The 13,575-nt window shown below is 39.8% G+C and overlaps 1 protein-coding gene across 3 annotated transcripts in view; it reads left to right on the top strand.

Annotated features, from left to right (window-relative positions):
* UNC79 (unc-79 homolog, NALCN channel complex subunit) overlaps positions 1-13,575 on the top strand; it is a 287,744-nt gene that overhangs the window by 117,341 nt on the left and 156,828 nt on the right. For all 3 annotated transcript variants that reach the window (XM_033191506.1, XM_033191504.1, XM_033191507.1), the window contains 2 exons: positions 802-973; positions 2,602-2,832. In XM_033191506.1, the coding sequence (XP_033047397.1) occupies positions 802-973; positions 2,602-2,832 (403 nt within the window). The remainder of the gene's footprint in view (positions 1-801; positions 974-2,601; positions 2,833-13,575) is intronic.

Genomic DNA, 13,575 nt, shown 5'->3' with positions numbered 1-13,575 from the left:
TTATCATTTTTAGTGGATATGTAGTATTCATCTAGCTATAACTTACTTTTATCATTACATATTTAGACTGTTTCTAGTTTTTTACTTTTATAAGTAACTCTTTGAGAAATATTTGTGTACATCGTGCTGTACCTATATTTTTTATTTTCTTAGGGTAGATTACCAGATGTCAAGTACCTTGGTTCAAGGGGTATGAATATTTACATGGCTCTTAATACATTAGCAAGTTGCTTTTCAAAGCATGTGTATGGATTTACAATGCCAACACCATGTATAAAACGTACCGATACTGAGTGTTGTTTTTTTAAAATTGGTACTTGTTTAGCAAATGGAAAAAAGAATTTTCACTGTTTCACTTTCGAGTCTTTGAATACCAGATGGTGAATATTTTTTCATTTGGGTACAAGCTCCTCTATCTTTCCTTGTATCATGCATTTGCTGTCTGCATAGGTTCATGATAGATATAGAGGAAGCATTGACTTACAGTGGGATGGTTGGTGAACCAGAAGTCAGAAGGGATCAATTCTGCTTGATGCTAATTGACTGGAGAAACTAGTCTCTTTGTGCCTCAGTTTGTTCATCTTTGAAACGGGAATGGAGTATAAAATAGTAAGAAAATAGAATGAGGCATCCTGGAGTAACTCATGATGCACAGTACTCAGTAACTCGGTAACACAGTACTCAATTTAAAGAAGAGCAATCCAGGGTGCCTGAGTACTCAGGAGGTACTTCCTCTGAATGGTCATGATCTAGAATGTGTTTTTTCACAGTCTAACTTGAAATCACACTTCTCTTTGGCAGCTTGTTGAAAGAAGCTGAGTTCCATGCTGAGCAGCGAGAATATGAGCTGAACCGGCGGCGGCAGCTGGGCCTCTCCTCTTCCCACCATTCCCTGGATAATGCTGACTTTGATAACAAGGATGATGATAAACATGATCAGAGGCTGCTCAGTCAATTCGGAATATGGTTCTTAGTAAGAAAAATAAGTTAACTATTCTCCACTTTCTTATTTCTCATTCCAAAATTGTACTGATGAGGAATTTCTCCTGTTCTTTTAAAAGGAGTAAATAGTGAAAAATTAACCTTAGCAATGGAACTGAATTCTCTATGGCAGTAGCTCTCAATCCTGAGCTGCATGTTAGATTTACCTAGGAAGGCTTTTAAAAACTAACAATGCCCAGATCACATTCCAGAATCTTGGGAATTTTTTAAGAAGCTGTTGGCCATTGATTTTGATGAAGAGCCAGGTGTTAAAACCTACAGTATCAGGATCTAGACTGGTACAAGCAGGAAAGTTGCTAGTATATGTTGTCAAGTACTGGATTCAATAACATTTATAGATAATTCACATTCCATCACCTACATGAAATGTTTCTTGAAACTTCAGTCTCTGTGGAGCTTTTTGTATATTTATGGTAAGTCTGTGTACACCAGAGAAGTTATAGCCAAAGTAATGCAAGGAATATGATTGCTATTGACCGATTTAACTTCAACATCTATTTGGTAGAGATCAAACATACAGATCTAACATCCCAAGCAAGCTGAATTTGCCAATGCTGCAGAGAAGCAGGCTTTTGTTTTGCCCGTTGGAGACATTAATTCAGTCTCCATAGTGATGTATTTCTATTATGCTTGCACATTGTTCCGTGAAAGAGTCTTTACCAAATTGGCATTTAATTGGTGATTTCACATATCTTGCTTCCTAGAAGTTATTATGTAATGTCACAATAGCTACTTCTGTGAACTCTTTGAAGGCAAAGACTGTGCTTTATTTATTTATTTTATTCCTGGACCCTGCCATAGTACTCAATAAAAGATTAGTTCATAGTAAATGAATGAATGATGTTTTAAAAAGTCTATTTGTGGGCTGGGCATGGTGGCTTACGCCTGTAATCTCAGCATTTTGGGATGCTGAGACAGGCAGATCACGAGATTGGGAGATTGAGACCATCCTAGCTAACACAGTGAAACCCCATCTCTACTAACAATAGAAAATATTAGCCGGGTGTGGTGGCGGGCACCTGTAGTCCCAGCTACTCGGGAGGCTGAGGCAGGAGAATGATGTGAACCCAGGGAGGCGGAGCTTGCAGTGAGCCAAGATCGCGCCACTGCACTCCAGCCTGGGCGACAGAGCGAGACTCCGTCTCAAAATAAAAATAAAAAGTCTATTTATGATAGTGAATCAGGGGACTCCAAGGTATCTGAATTATTACTAATACAAAATTCTTAGTGAAATATGATCATTTTAGAACTGAAATGTATATACATTATTTTCCTTGAGGATATTGATGAAATATTTTGTTGACCTAACTTTTGAGAAGCATTTATCTGGTGCAGATTATATAATGGATTTCTTGTAGGAGAAAATGCTTAATTGGAAGGTGAAATCTTGAGGGAAAATTGTTGTTGCAATCCATCTATCCCTGTAGGAAGGAACACAGTTTCTGGATAAGCGATCCCCATTTTTAAAACTGCCTATTTCAAATGGATTATCTGGGGTATCTTTTTATTTTATTTTATTTGATTGCCTTTTAATGCACCTGTTATAATTTGGTAAAGACAGATGGAAACTGAACAAGATTCTAATCTACATACTTCTAGGTGAGCCTCTGCACACCCAGTGAAAACACGCCTACAGAAAGCTTGGCCCGGCTGGTGGCCATGGTGTTTCAGTGGTTTCACTCCACTGCATATATGATGGATGATGAAGTGGGAAGTCTGGTGGAAAAGCTGAAGCCTCAGTTTGTCACCAAGTGGCTGAAGACAGTATGTGATGTTCGCTTCGATGTCATGGTCATGTGCCTTCTTCCTAAACCCATGGAATTTGCCAGGGTAAGTGGAGGCCTACAGCTCACACCTTGTTAGAGAGGAGGACTTGGGGAGAAGTGCTGCCTTAGCCATGTAGGTATTATCAGTGTCTGCAGAGGAGGAACATCTCTCCTTATTTTAATTAATATGGCTAAATGAATTTGGTAACTATATTTTGGGTGATGTGCTGCTTCGATGTTGATTTGGGATGAGGAAGAATGGCAATACGTGTTTGTGAGGTGTCTTTTTTTTTTTTTTTTTTTGTTGAGACGGAGTCTCGCTCTGTCACCCAGGCTGGAGTGCAGTGGCCGGATCTCAGCTCACTGCAAGCTCCGCCTCCCGGGTTTACGCCATTCTCTCGCCTCAGCCTCCCAAGTAGCTGGGACTACAGGCGCCCGCCATCTCGCCCGGCTAATTTTTTGTATTTTTTTTAGTAGAGACGGGGTTTCACCGTGTTAGCCAGGATGGTCTCGATCTCCTGACCTCGTGATCCGCCCGTCTCGGCCTCCCAAAGTGCTGGGATTACAGGCTTGAGCCACCGCGCCCGGCCGAGGTGTCTTTAAGAATTTAAGGGACTATTCTTTCTCAACATTGCTGATTTTTTTTTTGAAGTGGGATCTTGCTGTGTTGCCCAGGCTGGCCGCCTTGAACTCCTGGGTTCAAGTGATCCTCCTGCCTCAGCCTCTGGAGTAGCTGGGAAGCTAAATATTTTTATTAAGAAAACAACAACAAAAAAGCCTTTCTATGAGGTTACTAGAGCTCAGTCCCTTTTTGGCTTAGAATCTTGGGAAAGATTACCATTCAACTAGGGGAAATGTCTTTTTTTCTTTTTTTAATAATGTATGTATCTACAGATGAATGATAGAAGTCCCTGCCCTGCCATTTGAAATGCCAAAAAGTTTCAGGGTGAGACAAAATGCACCTATTCCTCTCGCTTAAGGACAGATTTCTCTATGCTGATCCTCTTGCTTCTGCCTCAGTGGATCACATCTGAGAAGATCCCTTGTTTCTTTTTTCCTTTTCTTTTTTTTGAGACAGGGTCTCACTTTGTCACCCAGGCTGGACTGCAGTGGCATAGTCATACTCACTGCAGCCTTGAACTCCTGGGCTCAAGAGATCCTCTCACCTCAGAGACTATAGGCATGTATCACTACATCCATCTAATTAAAAAAATTTTTTGGTGGAAATGGGGGTCTCTCTGTGTTGCTCAGGCTGGTCTCAGACTCTTGGCCTCCAGCGATCCTTCTGCCTCAGCCTCCCAAAGTGCTGGGATTATACAGGCATGAGCTGCTGTGAGCAACCCATATTTTTTGAATATGATATACTTTGCGTCTAACCCAGAAAGGTGGATGTCCAGAATCAGGTTTTGGCAGTAATAACGTGGAAGTTTTTTTCCAAGTATTTTCTAAGTTTTATTTTCATTTGTGATTTTTTATTTCCTTTCAAAGAGATCTTGAGGCAGTTTTCAGTAGAAACCTGTGCTAAAGTAGGACATTTAAGGATAAAACAGGGCACAGACCATCTATAGGGGTAACTTTTATTGGATTTTTAGGACTCGGAGTGATCTGTGCATTTATGGAGATGTACTTCTTTCTTCTTTGGTGCCACCTACTGACTCACTTAGAAAGTGGAATTTTTGCCTAATGGAAACTTCCCATTTACTGACATTCTTTGCCTGTGTTGGTATGTTTTCTGTTATTATGTCTCCTGGAATAGTGAAGGATTGATGTGACATGCTTCTGGAAAATGAGAAGAAATGATTATGTTGGGAGAGAAACTTTTTTTATTCCAACTTAGGTGCAGATGTTTTGGGGCCTGCAAATTAACTGATAATAGTTTAACTGGAGAGAAGACAAAGTTTATTTATGAGTACATGTGGGAGAGCTCAGTGATAAATTACTTCCTGATTAGCCAGAGATACAAGATTTATATCAAACTTAACAAAAGGTTTACTTAGGGCTTCAGTGAGAAGATATGGAAGGTTCCATTGGGTTTTTTTTTTTTTTTTTTTTTTTTTGTTGAGACGGAGTCTTGCTCTGTCGCCCAGGCTGGAGTGCAGTGGCCGGATCTCAGCTCACTGCAAGCTCCGCCTCCCGGGTTTACGCCATTCTCCTGCCTCAGCCTCCCGAGTAGCTGGGACTACAGGCGCCCGCCACCTCGCCCGGCTAGTTTTTTGTATTTTTAGTAGAGACGGGGTTTCACTGTGTTCGCCAGGATGGTCTCGATCTCCTGACCTCGTGATCCGCCCGTCTCGGCCTCCCAAAGTGCTGGGATTACAGGCTTGAGCCACCGCGCCCGGCCTCCATTGGGTTTTTTAATGCCATGGGAGCTGGGCAAGAACTGGGCTATCTCCACAGCAGCTGAATTCATAGGAAACTCCTTTGGAGGAGGATAACAGAAAGGTATTCTCTGGAGACTCTGCTTGAATCACATAATGGAAGTTCAGAGAAGATTTCTTTTTGCATCTTCTTTAGCTTAAATGTTTTCACTTTAAAATAATCTTTATACCAACTCTAGGGTTTCAGTGGATAACATTTCCCTCATCTGAAACTTCCCTTGAAGTTTCAACATACATGAAAGAAGCTAGGTTGATTGCTATAGAGGGAAGATTTGGGTTAGAAATTGTGAGGTAAGAGATCTGCAGAGGGGAACAAGAGCATAGAACGAGGAACCAGAAAAGCACAGATTAATGGTTGGGATAGATTATAAATCTGGGTTTTGAGTATGGAGGGCAGGCAGTTGAGAAGATGTCTAGATGTTGGTCTTGAAGCATGTTTTTAGATGGTAGAGTGAGAACATCAGTGTCACAGTTACGGTTATTTTCCAGAGCACAGCAGAGAAGAGATGAGTGTTTGGTGAACTTCCGGAGTGGACCAAACTGTTGTAGCAATAAGTCCTTTGATTTTTATATCATATTGTCCCGCTTCAGCTTTTAGGGCTTTGTAAGAAGATAACCCAGAGTCTTAATAATGATCTAGGAAGTTAGGGTTTAGTTCTCAGTGATGCCATGTCAGGTGGGTGGGAGAAAAGTTGTGTTAATTACTGGCCAAATGGGCAAGACAGAAGGATCTAGTTTACCAAGAGGTGAAAAATATCGCAAAGGTCATGAACAGGACTAGAATCTGATCACTCACAAGGGGGGGTTATAGTTTTTCATCAAAACATAAAATTTTTCTCTACAATCACCTGCATTTTGACCAAAGATAATCAAAGTAAGACTACTTTTGGTTACAAAATTAGTCTCATTAAATTTGGTCTGATCATTTGCACAAGCACGGCAAGAATGGTAATTGACCACTTAGAGCTTTTTAAAGTTTGCATTGCCGGAACTCTTATAAGGAATCTCAGATTGGAATTTTAAAGGTTTCTTGATGCTAGAAGTCAAGCCAAGAACTTGTCATCAGATTTCATCTGCAATACTTATAGATTTGGGTGAATTCCTTTCTCCTTGAGGTCTCCCAAATATTCTAAGTTTCCTAGGAAGTGACCTTTTTACTCACCCTTAAGGCTGAGAATTCTGTAATGCAGTTATCGGATCAGTTTTTCCAAGAGGTCTTTGAAAACACTGGCTCCATAAAGTCAATCTTAGTTCCTTAAAACTGTTTAGTCATATCAGGTTCCACTCAATTCACAAATATGACATTCTGCAAAGGCTTGGTAATATAAATGTAACTGCCTGATGGGTTCTTCCTGCTTGCTGCACAAAAAACATCAATTCACGGAATTGAGTAAAGAAAGCGTTTAATTGACATGAGGCTGGCCGTGCCACACAAGAGACTGAGTTATTGCTCAAATCCGTGTCATCAAAGGCTTGTAGGTTAGGGGTTTTTCAAAGCCAATTTGGAGGAAGGAGTCGGGGTAGCTAGGCAGTGGGTGCTTGCTGCTGCTGGTGGTTGGGTTGGAGATGAAATCATAGGGAGTTGAAGCTGTCCTCTTATGCTGAGTTGATTATGGGTGGGGACACAGGAGGGGCTGGCAGCTCCAGGTGGAGCCATGGGTGTCAGACATGCAAACAACATGAAAAGCTATCTCAAAAGGCTAATCTTAGGTTCTACCATAGTGATGTTATCTGCAGGAATAATTGGAGAAGCTGCATAAATTGTGACCTCTGGAATAACAGCTGGCAACCATTTATGTCTATACCTTAGCAGAATTCAGGCTCCTTTTCCTCCTCCTAGCCTTGTGGTCTCTTTAGAAAGGCATTTGAATTTTGGGGAAGGGCTACTATCATTTAAACTGTAAGCTAAATGTCTCCCAAACCTAGCTTGGCAGCTTAAATGCTAAAGGCAAGAGGGAGGTTGGCTAGATCTGATCTCCTCCACTGTCATTATTTTCTCACTGTTATCATTTTTGCAAAGGCGGTTTCATAACCAAGTTTCCCAATTATGTCCTGTTAAAAGCAGAACAGATTCTTATTCAACTTATGCAAATAGCTCTAATGCTATGAAAATAAGAATATTCAATAAGAGCTTCTGAATTCTGGAGGAATCAACTAGAGAGGAAAAGGATATATTTCATTTTTGTTGACAAAGGTATAAATCTGCCAAATTATTGTGAGTTATAGATAGCTTAGGAGAAAAGAGAAAGGGGTTCCTTGTATCTGAAAAACAGAACATTGATTGAAAAACTAGCAATGTTCTAAACAAAAAATGATACAAATTATAATCATTTATCATTCAGTCCTATGTAATTCAGTCTTGTTCTGCTTGATTGAGTTAGCAGTTAATGAACCCATTAGCTGCTCCGCTAGAGTTCTGGCAATCCTTACTCAGTCCAATGGTATGATCTCAATTATTTAAGCAACGTCACCAGAAGCCTGTACTCCAGAGTATCTGTCATAGTCCTTTCCACGGATCTCAGAGACAATCTGCTTATGTTGAAAATAAGCGTTCTTGCTAGTAGCTGATTGCAAGAATTTTCAGAAAAACATCAGATAACAATTACTATCTGAAAATAGTCATAGTTAAAGATGGGCTGAAAGTTCACTGTGACACAGTTGACAAGGCAGTTTTGTTGTTTCTGTAGCATAAAACATTAAAATAATAACAAAATGATAACTGATAATGTTTTGTCATTGTTGTCTACCATCAGACAAAGAAGCATAAAGATGTATCATGCCAACAAGGGCATTGACAAATTTCTAGGAACTTTATATAATTCACGAAATATTTATATTCATAACTTTTACCTATACAAATGTAACCTAAGGACAGTTAAACATCTCTTTTTATTTGACAATACTTTCCATAGAATTCAACATATCAAATAAACCTAATTAGTTTAGCATATCTTTTTATAGGTAAGAACAAATCCTTTGAGATTTTCAAGGGTCTCTCTGGGAAATTTCAGTCAGTTCAAGACCAGGATTTTATTTAGGATTTGGCTTTGGAAAGGCAAAATATCAAAAGTTATCAGAAATGTCAAAAGATTTGAATACTTGATTAACCAACATTACAGGTCACTGTGAAATAATTCTTAACTATTTAACCTATGGTACCAAGAGATTTCAAAAGTAAGTACGGGGAGTAACACAATTGTAAGAAACAAAAAGAGAAACAAAACTTAGCTCTTTTCACATTTAGAAGACTTGGTTCTCTTAAATAATCTAGGACATGATAAAGACAAAAAGCACAGGAAGGCCAGGAGTGGTGGCTCATGTCTGTAATCCCAGCACTTTGGGAGACCGAGGTTGGAGGATCACTTGAGCCCAAGAGTTTGAGACCAGCCTGGGCAACCTAGGGAGACCTTGTCTCTACAAAGAATTTTTAAAAAGTTAGCCTGGTATGTTGGCTCACACTTGTAGCCCCAGATACTTGGGAGGCTGAGATGAGAGGATCACTGGGAGGTTGAGGCTGCCGTGAGCCATGATCATGTACTTGCACTCATGTACTAGCCTGGATGATAGAGTGAGACCCTATCTCAAACAAACAAACAAACAAACAAACAAAAAAACACCACAGGAAGTTATTCTGATATGACACAGAGTCTTTGTTTCTGTCTTAGTTTCTTCAGTTTGTTTGGGCTGCAATAGCAAAATACCATAGACTGGGTAGCTTATAAACAACAAATTTCTCACAGTTGTGGAGGCTGGAAAGTCCCAGATCAAGGCAGATTTAGTGTCTGGTGAGGGCCTACGTTCTGATTCATAGATAGTGCTTTCTGGCAGTGTCCTTATGTGGTGAAGGGGCAAGCTCTCTGGGGTCCCTTTTACAAGGGCATTCATTCATAAGGGCTTTGTCCTCGTGATCTAGTCACCTCCCAGTAGGCCCCACCTCCTAACATCATCACATTGGTGATTAGGTTTCACCATACGAACTTTGCGGGAACACAAGTATTCAGACTGGTAGTTTCCTAGGCAGGTTTTTCAAAAGGTAAAGAGAAACCTTTTACAACCTCTTATTAAGAACAGTAGGCCGGGCGCGGTGGCTCAAGCCTGTAATCCCAGCACTTTGGGAGGCCGAGGCGGGTGGATCACGAGGTCAGGAGATCGAGACCCTCCTGGCTAACACGGTGAAACCCCGTCTCTCCTAAAAATACAGAAAACTAGCCGGGCGCGGTGGCGGGCGCCTGTAGTCCCGGCTACTCGGAGGTTGAGGCGGGAGAATGGCGGGAACCCGGGAGGCGGAGCTTGCAGTGAGCCGAGATCGCGCCACTGCACTCCAGCCTGGGCGACACAGCGAGACTCCACTCTCAAAAAAAAAAAAAGAACAGTAATAAGATAATCTAAAAAATATTGTTTTTTTAAGAGAGAGAAAATGAAACTCTAGTTTTGCATCAGTATACTGTTAATATTAAAGCTCATTTTAAAACCTTACATAAATCTATTCAATCTTAGCCTACATGACCACACAAGATAAAATTTTCTTTCTCTGTCTTCCCTGCACTTCCCTTTCAGGTTTTGATCCTTTCCTCTTCCTCATTCAGGAATAACGAGTAAACAACTCCTTTAGGAAAGAATTGCTCTTTTCCCTATAACAAAACCACATTCTACATTACTTGAATACTTTGCATACAGAGGTTTTTCCTTCATCCTGATTATATCCAGTAGTTCACTTTACATATGATTGATTATAATTTTCAACCCTTATTATCTTTTATTTTCCAGAGAAAACTATTAAGTAAACAACTGTGAATTGCCGGTTGTATATCAGCATTTTTTGGCATTTCAGCAAAGTTTGTGAATATATCATCTCATAATTTCTAGAGGCATATTCTTCTTCTTAGTACGATTCCCCAATGTGGCAAAAAGAACATCCTTTTTAACAAACCCAAATGTCTTTAGTATCTGTAAAAAATAAGAAGCTAAAAGCAGATAAACTTATGATCAGCTATTAATGTGTTAATATTTTATCCTACTTAGAAGTGATCTAGATTTTCAATAATATCTGCCATGTAATTTAACTTAGTATACTGTTAAGGTTTCAAGTTACCAAAAATATTTTGAAAACTACATCTAAGCAGAAACATTATAAAACATAATTACTGTTGATATAAACTTTGTCAGAATAATGATTCTATTTAATTAAAGTCAAATCTGTAAATTCTAAAGTCTTAAACATTAGTAAATATATTAGTTTATTTGAGTAGTAAGCCCAGGTAAGAGCAAAACATGTGCTCAGCATGGTACTCAATGCTGATAATTCTGAAAACACAGCTGTTTTTATTAAAACAACAATATTATACTTGTCTCATTTACAGATTTACTGAAATCACATACACTTGAAATCATTGGGTTAGTTCCTGCATTTCTGAGAGTTTTAGGAATATTTTATTTGTATATGTTAAAATAAAAACCTTAGACAAATTATATTTAACAGAGATTAATTGAGCAAAGAACAACTCATAAATCAGGCAGTCTCTGAACCAGAATAGATTCAGAAAGGCTCCAGCATAGGCATGTGGTGGAAAAAAAAGACAGGAAAAGAAAAGCAATGTACAGAAAATGGAAATGAGGTACAGAAACCGCCAGATCGGTTACATCCTGGTATTTGCCTTATTAACAGCTGGCTGCCTTTGATTGGCCAAAAGTCAGTGATTGGCACAAGAGTAGGTTACAATCTGTTTATACATGCAGTTAGGTTACAGTTCACTATGTATAAATAGAAATCGTTAGGCCAAACTTAGAATATGTAAGAAGACAGTGTTAGGCTAGACTTAATTTAACATGTAAGTGTATATGTTTTGCAACTGTCAATCTGAATTAATCAAAAGGATCAGAAACCAGTTTTAAAGCATGTATTTAAGCAAAAAGCTGGGAATGGCCATTCAGCAAACCTGGACTTCAGAGAAATGGGGTCAGTGCTCTGCAGTTAAAAGTTAAGGCCTTGCTTATACAGGCAGAAAACAAAGAAATTTAGCAGAATTATAACGTTTTCTGCACAAGGGTGGTTTATAAATTGCAACAATTTAGCTAGTTACAGTTTGTTTTCATTTCCATACAGCTAGTTTTCATTGCCTTTCCAATTTAAAAAAGTATATTTAACATTTCATCCTAGACAATATGATAGTCATGAAGTCTCTGTAAGAGAGGAAAGAGGAAGTTCCAGCCTGGCCAACACGATGAAACCTCATCTCTACTGAAAATACAAGAATTAGCTGGGCATGGTGGTGTGTGCCTGCATTCTCAGCTACTCGGGAGGCTGAGGCAGGAGAATTGCATGAACTCGGGGGGCGGAGGCTGCAGTGAGCCAAGATTCGGCTCTGCACTCCAGCCTGGGAGACAGAGCAAGACTCCGTCACACACACACACACACACACACACACACAGACACACACACAAAAGGAAGGAGTCTTCCCTGGCTCACTTTAGTCATTTACTACATTTTACAAAATAATGTAAGTAAGAAAAACGGCTAATCTGTAATCAGAGAAACAAGGTTACAGTTGCCTAGGTTGCAGCTGCCTGTTTATGTGACTCAGGTCCCATAATCACATTCCCTTAAATATTTTAAAGTTCCAACAGCTTCGATTTTGAGTTACTTATTTCACAAAACCCATTTAGAACAGAGGTCTCTTAAGGAATTGTATAAAGTAATTTGGCAATATTCTCTGGAAGTAAGAAGATACCACATACACGTAATGTATATACATATGTTACAGACCACAGGCTCCTTGGCTCTCCGTGTAAGGGAAATTAATATGGGGCCAAGAGGACTTCCTAGATAAGGCTTTATTTTTAGGATTTGTTCTCAAGTGCAAGGGAGACAGTGGAGGCACAAGAATCCTCCAGCTGGTTCCCCCTAAAAAGCTGGTAGGATTTATTTTTTTAGGCAAAGCACGGGAATTGACATCAGCGGTAGAGTATAGAGGCTGGGTTGGGCAATGCATGTTAGGGGTAGGGTATGCAGGTCAGCAAAGCTGGTTGTGATGGTTGTCTTGAGTTATGGGTCACCTGCTAGTCTGGCCAGTGGCAACAAGGCTGTAAATCAGTTGTTCAGCATTCCTTCCCGAGGTGGAAGATTCAGCAACTTTAGTTTAATTTTGGATCTCCCAAGGCCAGTGTCTGGAATTGTTTAAGTAAAAGGCATGGTTAAACATATAAGAGCACAGAAGAACAATACAGAATGGTTGTTTTCTTTGTATGACTATTAATGGATATGCATTGGTGAGGTAGTGGTATGGGTTTTGAGATCAGTGGGAATGCATGAAAGAACGCTCTAGTGGGTGTGAGCTGAAGCCAAGCCACTTCCTCACTGTCTCATTCCCCTCTGAGAGATTTAACTCTTGTTATTCTTAAGGAAAAAGGACTGAAGATCTCATCTTCTGAAGCTATACTGAACAGTTATGCTGAACAGGGTTGTTGTCCCCGTCTAACCTCAGAGGAACATAGAAATCTCTCACTGACTATTTTAGAGACCTATAGGGACTAGAATCCTCCTGGGATGGTATGGGTTGGAATCCTTGGGCCATCATTAGCTCGACTTAGAACTGTTGAAGTCTGGAAGGCATAAACTTTAACCATCTGTATGCCTGTTGAATATAACAAAGAATTATTTAAAAAATCAAATAGCACCCAGTGATAATTAATAAAATGCCTAAGTCCAGTTTAACAATGCTTATGAGAAGAAATCAGATGCTATTTGGAATTTAAGTGAATAGGCTAGAGAATGAGTCTCCTGGTGTCTGAAATATACGGCAAACATACTTTTAATAAGAGACATTTCTATGGAAACAAAAGAAGAACAACTGTTAATGGTGGGCATAATCTACCCAGTTATTAGGCTCAAAGCATCTTTACAGAGGAGGAGGGTGGTGGCAATTTTTCATGTTTTTTTGTTTGTATTATAAAGAATAAGCCTTAGTTTGCAGAGCCTTAGAAAAAAGGTAGTAGCAATTTCATTGAGTTTAAGTCAGAAAAGTGGAAGAAAATTTTTAAAATGTTAGTTTGCCGGCCGGGCACGGTGGCTCAAGCCTGTAATCCCAGCACTTTGGGAGGCCGAGACGGGCGGATCATGAGGTCAGGAATCGAGACCATCCTGGCTAACAAGGTGAAACCCCGTCTCTACTAAAAAATACAAAAAACTAGCCGGGCGAGGTGGCGGGCGCCTGTAGTCCCAGCTACTCAGGAGTCTGAGGCAGGAGAATGGCTTAAAACCAGGAGGCGGAGCTTGCAGTGAGCTGATATCTGGCCATTGCACTCCAGCCTGGATGACAGAGCTAGACTCTGTCTCAAAAAAAAAAAAAAAAAAAAAAAGTTAGTTTGGAGACTTGCAGCTCAAAAAATAATATTAAAAAGCTCAAAAACAACAGATAAGACTAGAACCTACA

The sequence above is a fragment of the Trachypithecus francoisi genome, unplaced genomic scaffold (assembly GCF_009764315.1).
Source record: "Trachypithecus francoisi isolate TF-2019V2 unplaced genomic scaffold, Tfra_2.0 Lachesis_group3, whole genome shotgun sequence".
In the NCBI taxonomy this organism is placed as follows: Eukaryota; Metazoa; Chordata; class Mammalia; order Primates; family Cercopithecidae; genus Trachypithecus; species Trachypithecus francoisi.
Note: the sequence above shows the minus strand (reverse complement) of the source record. Positions and strands in the feature narration are given on the sequence as shown.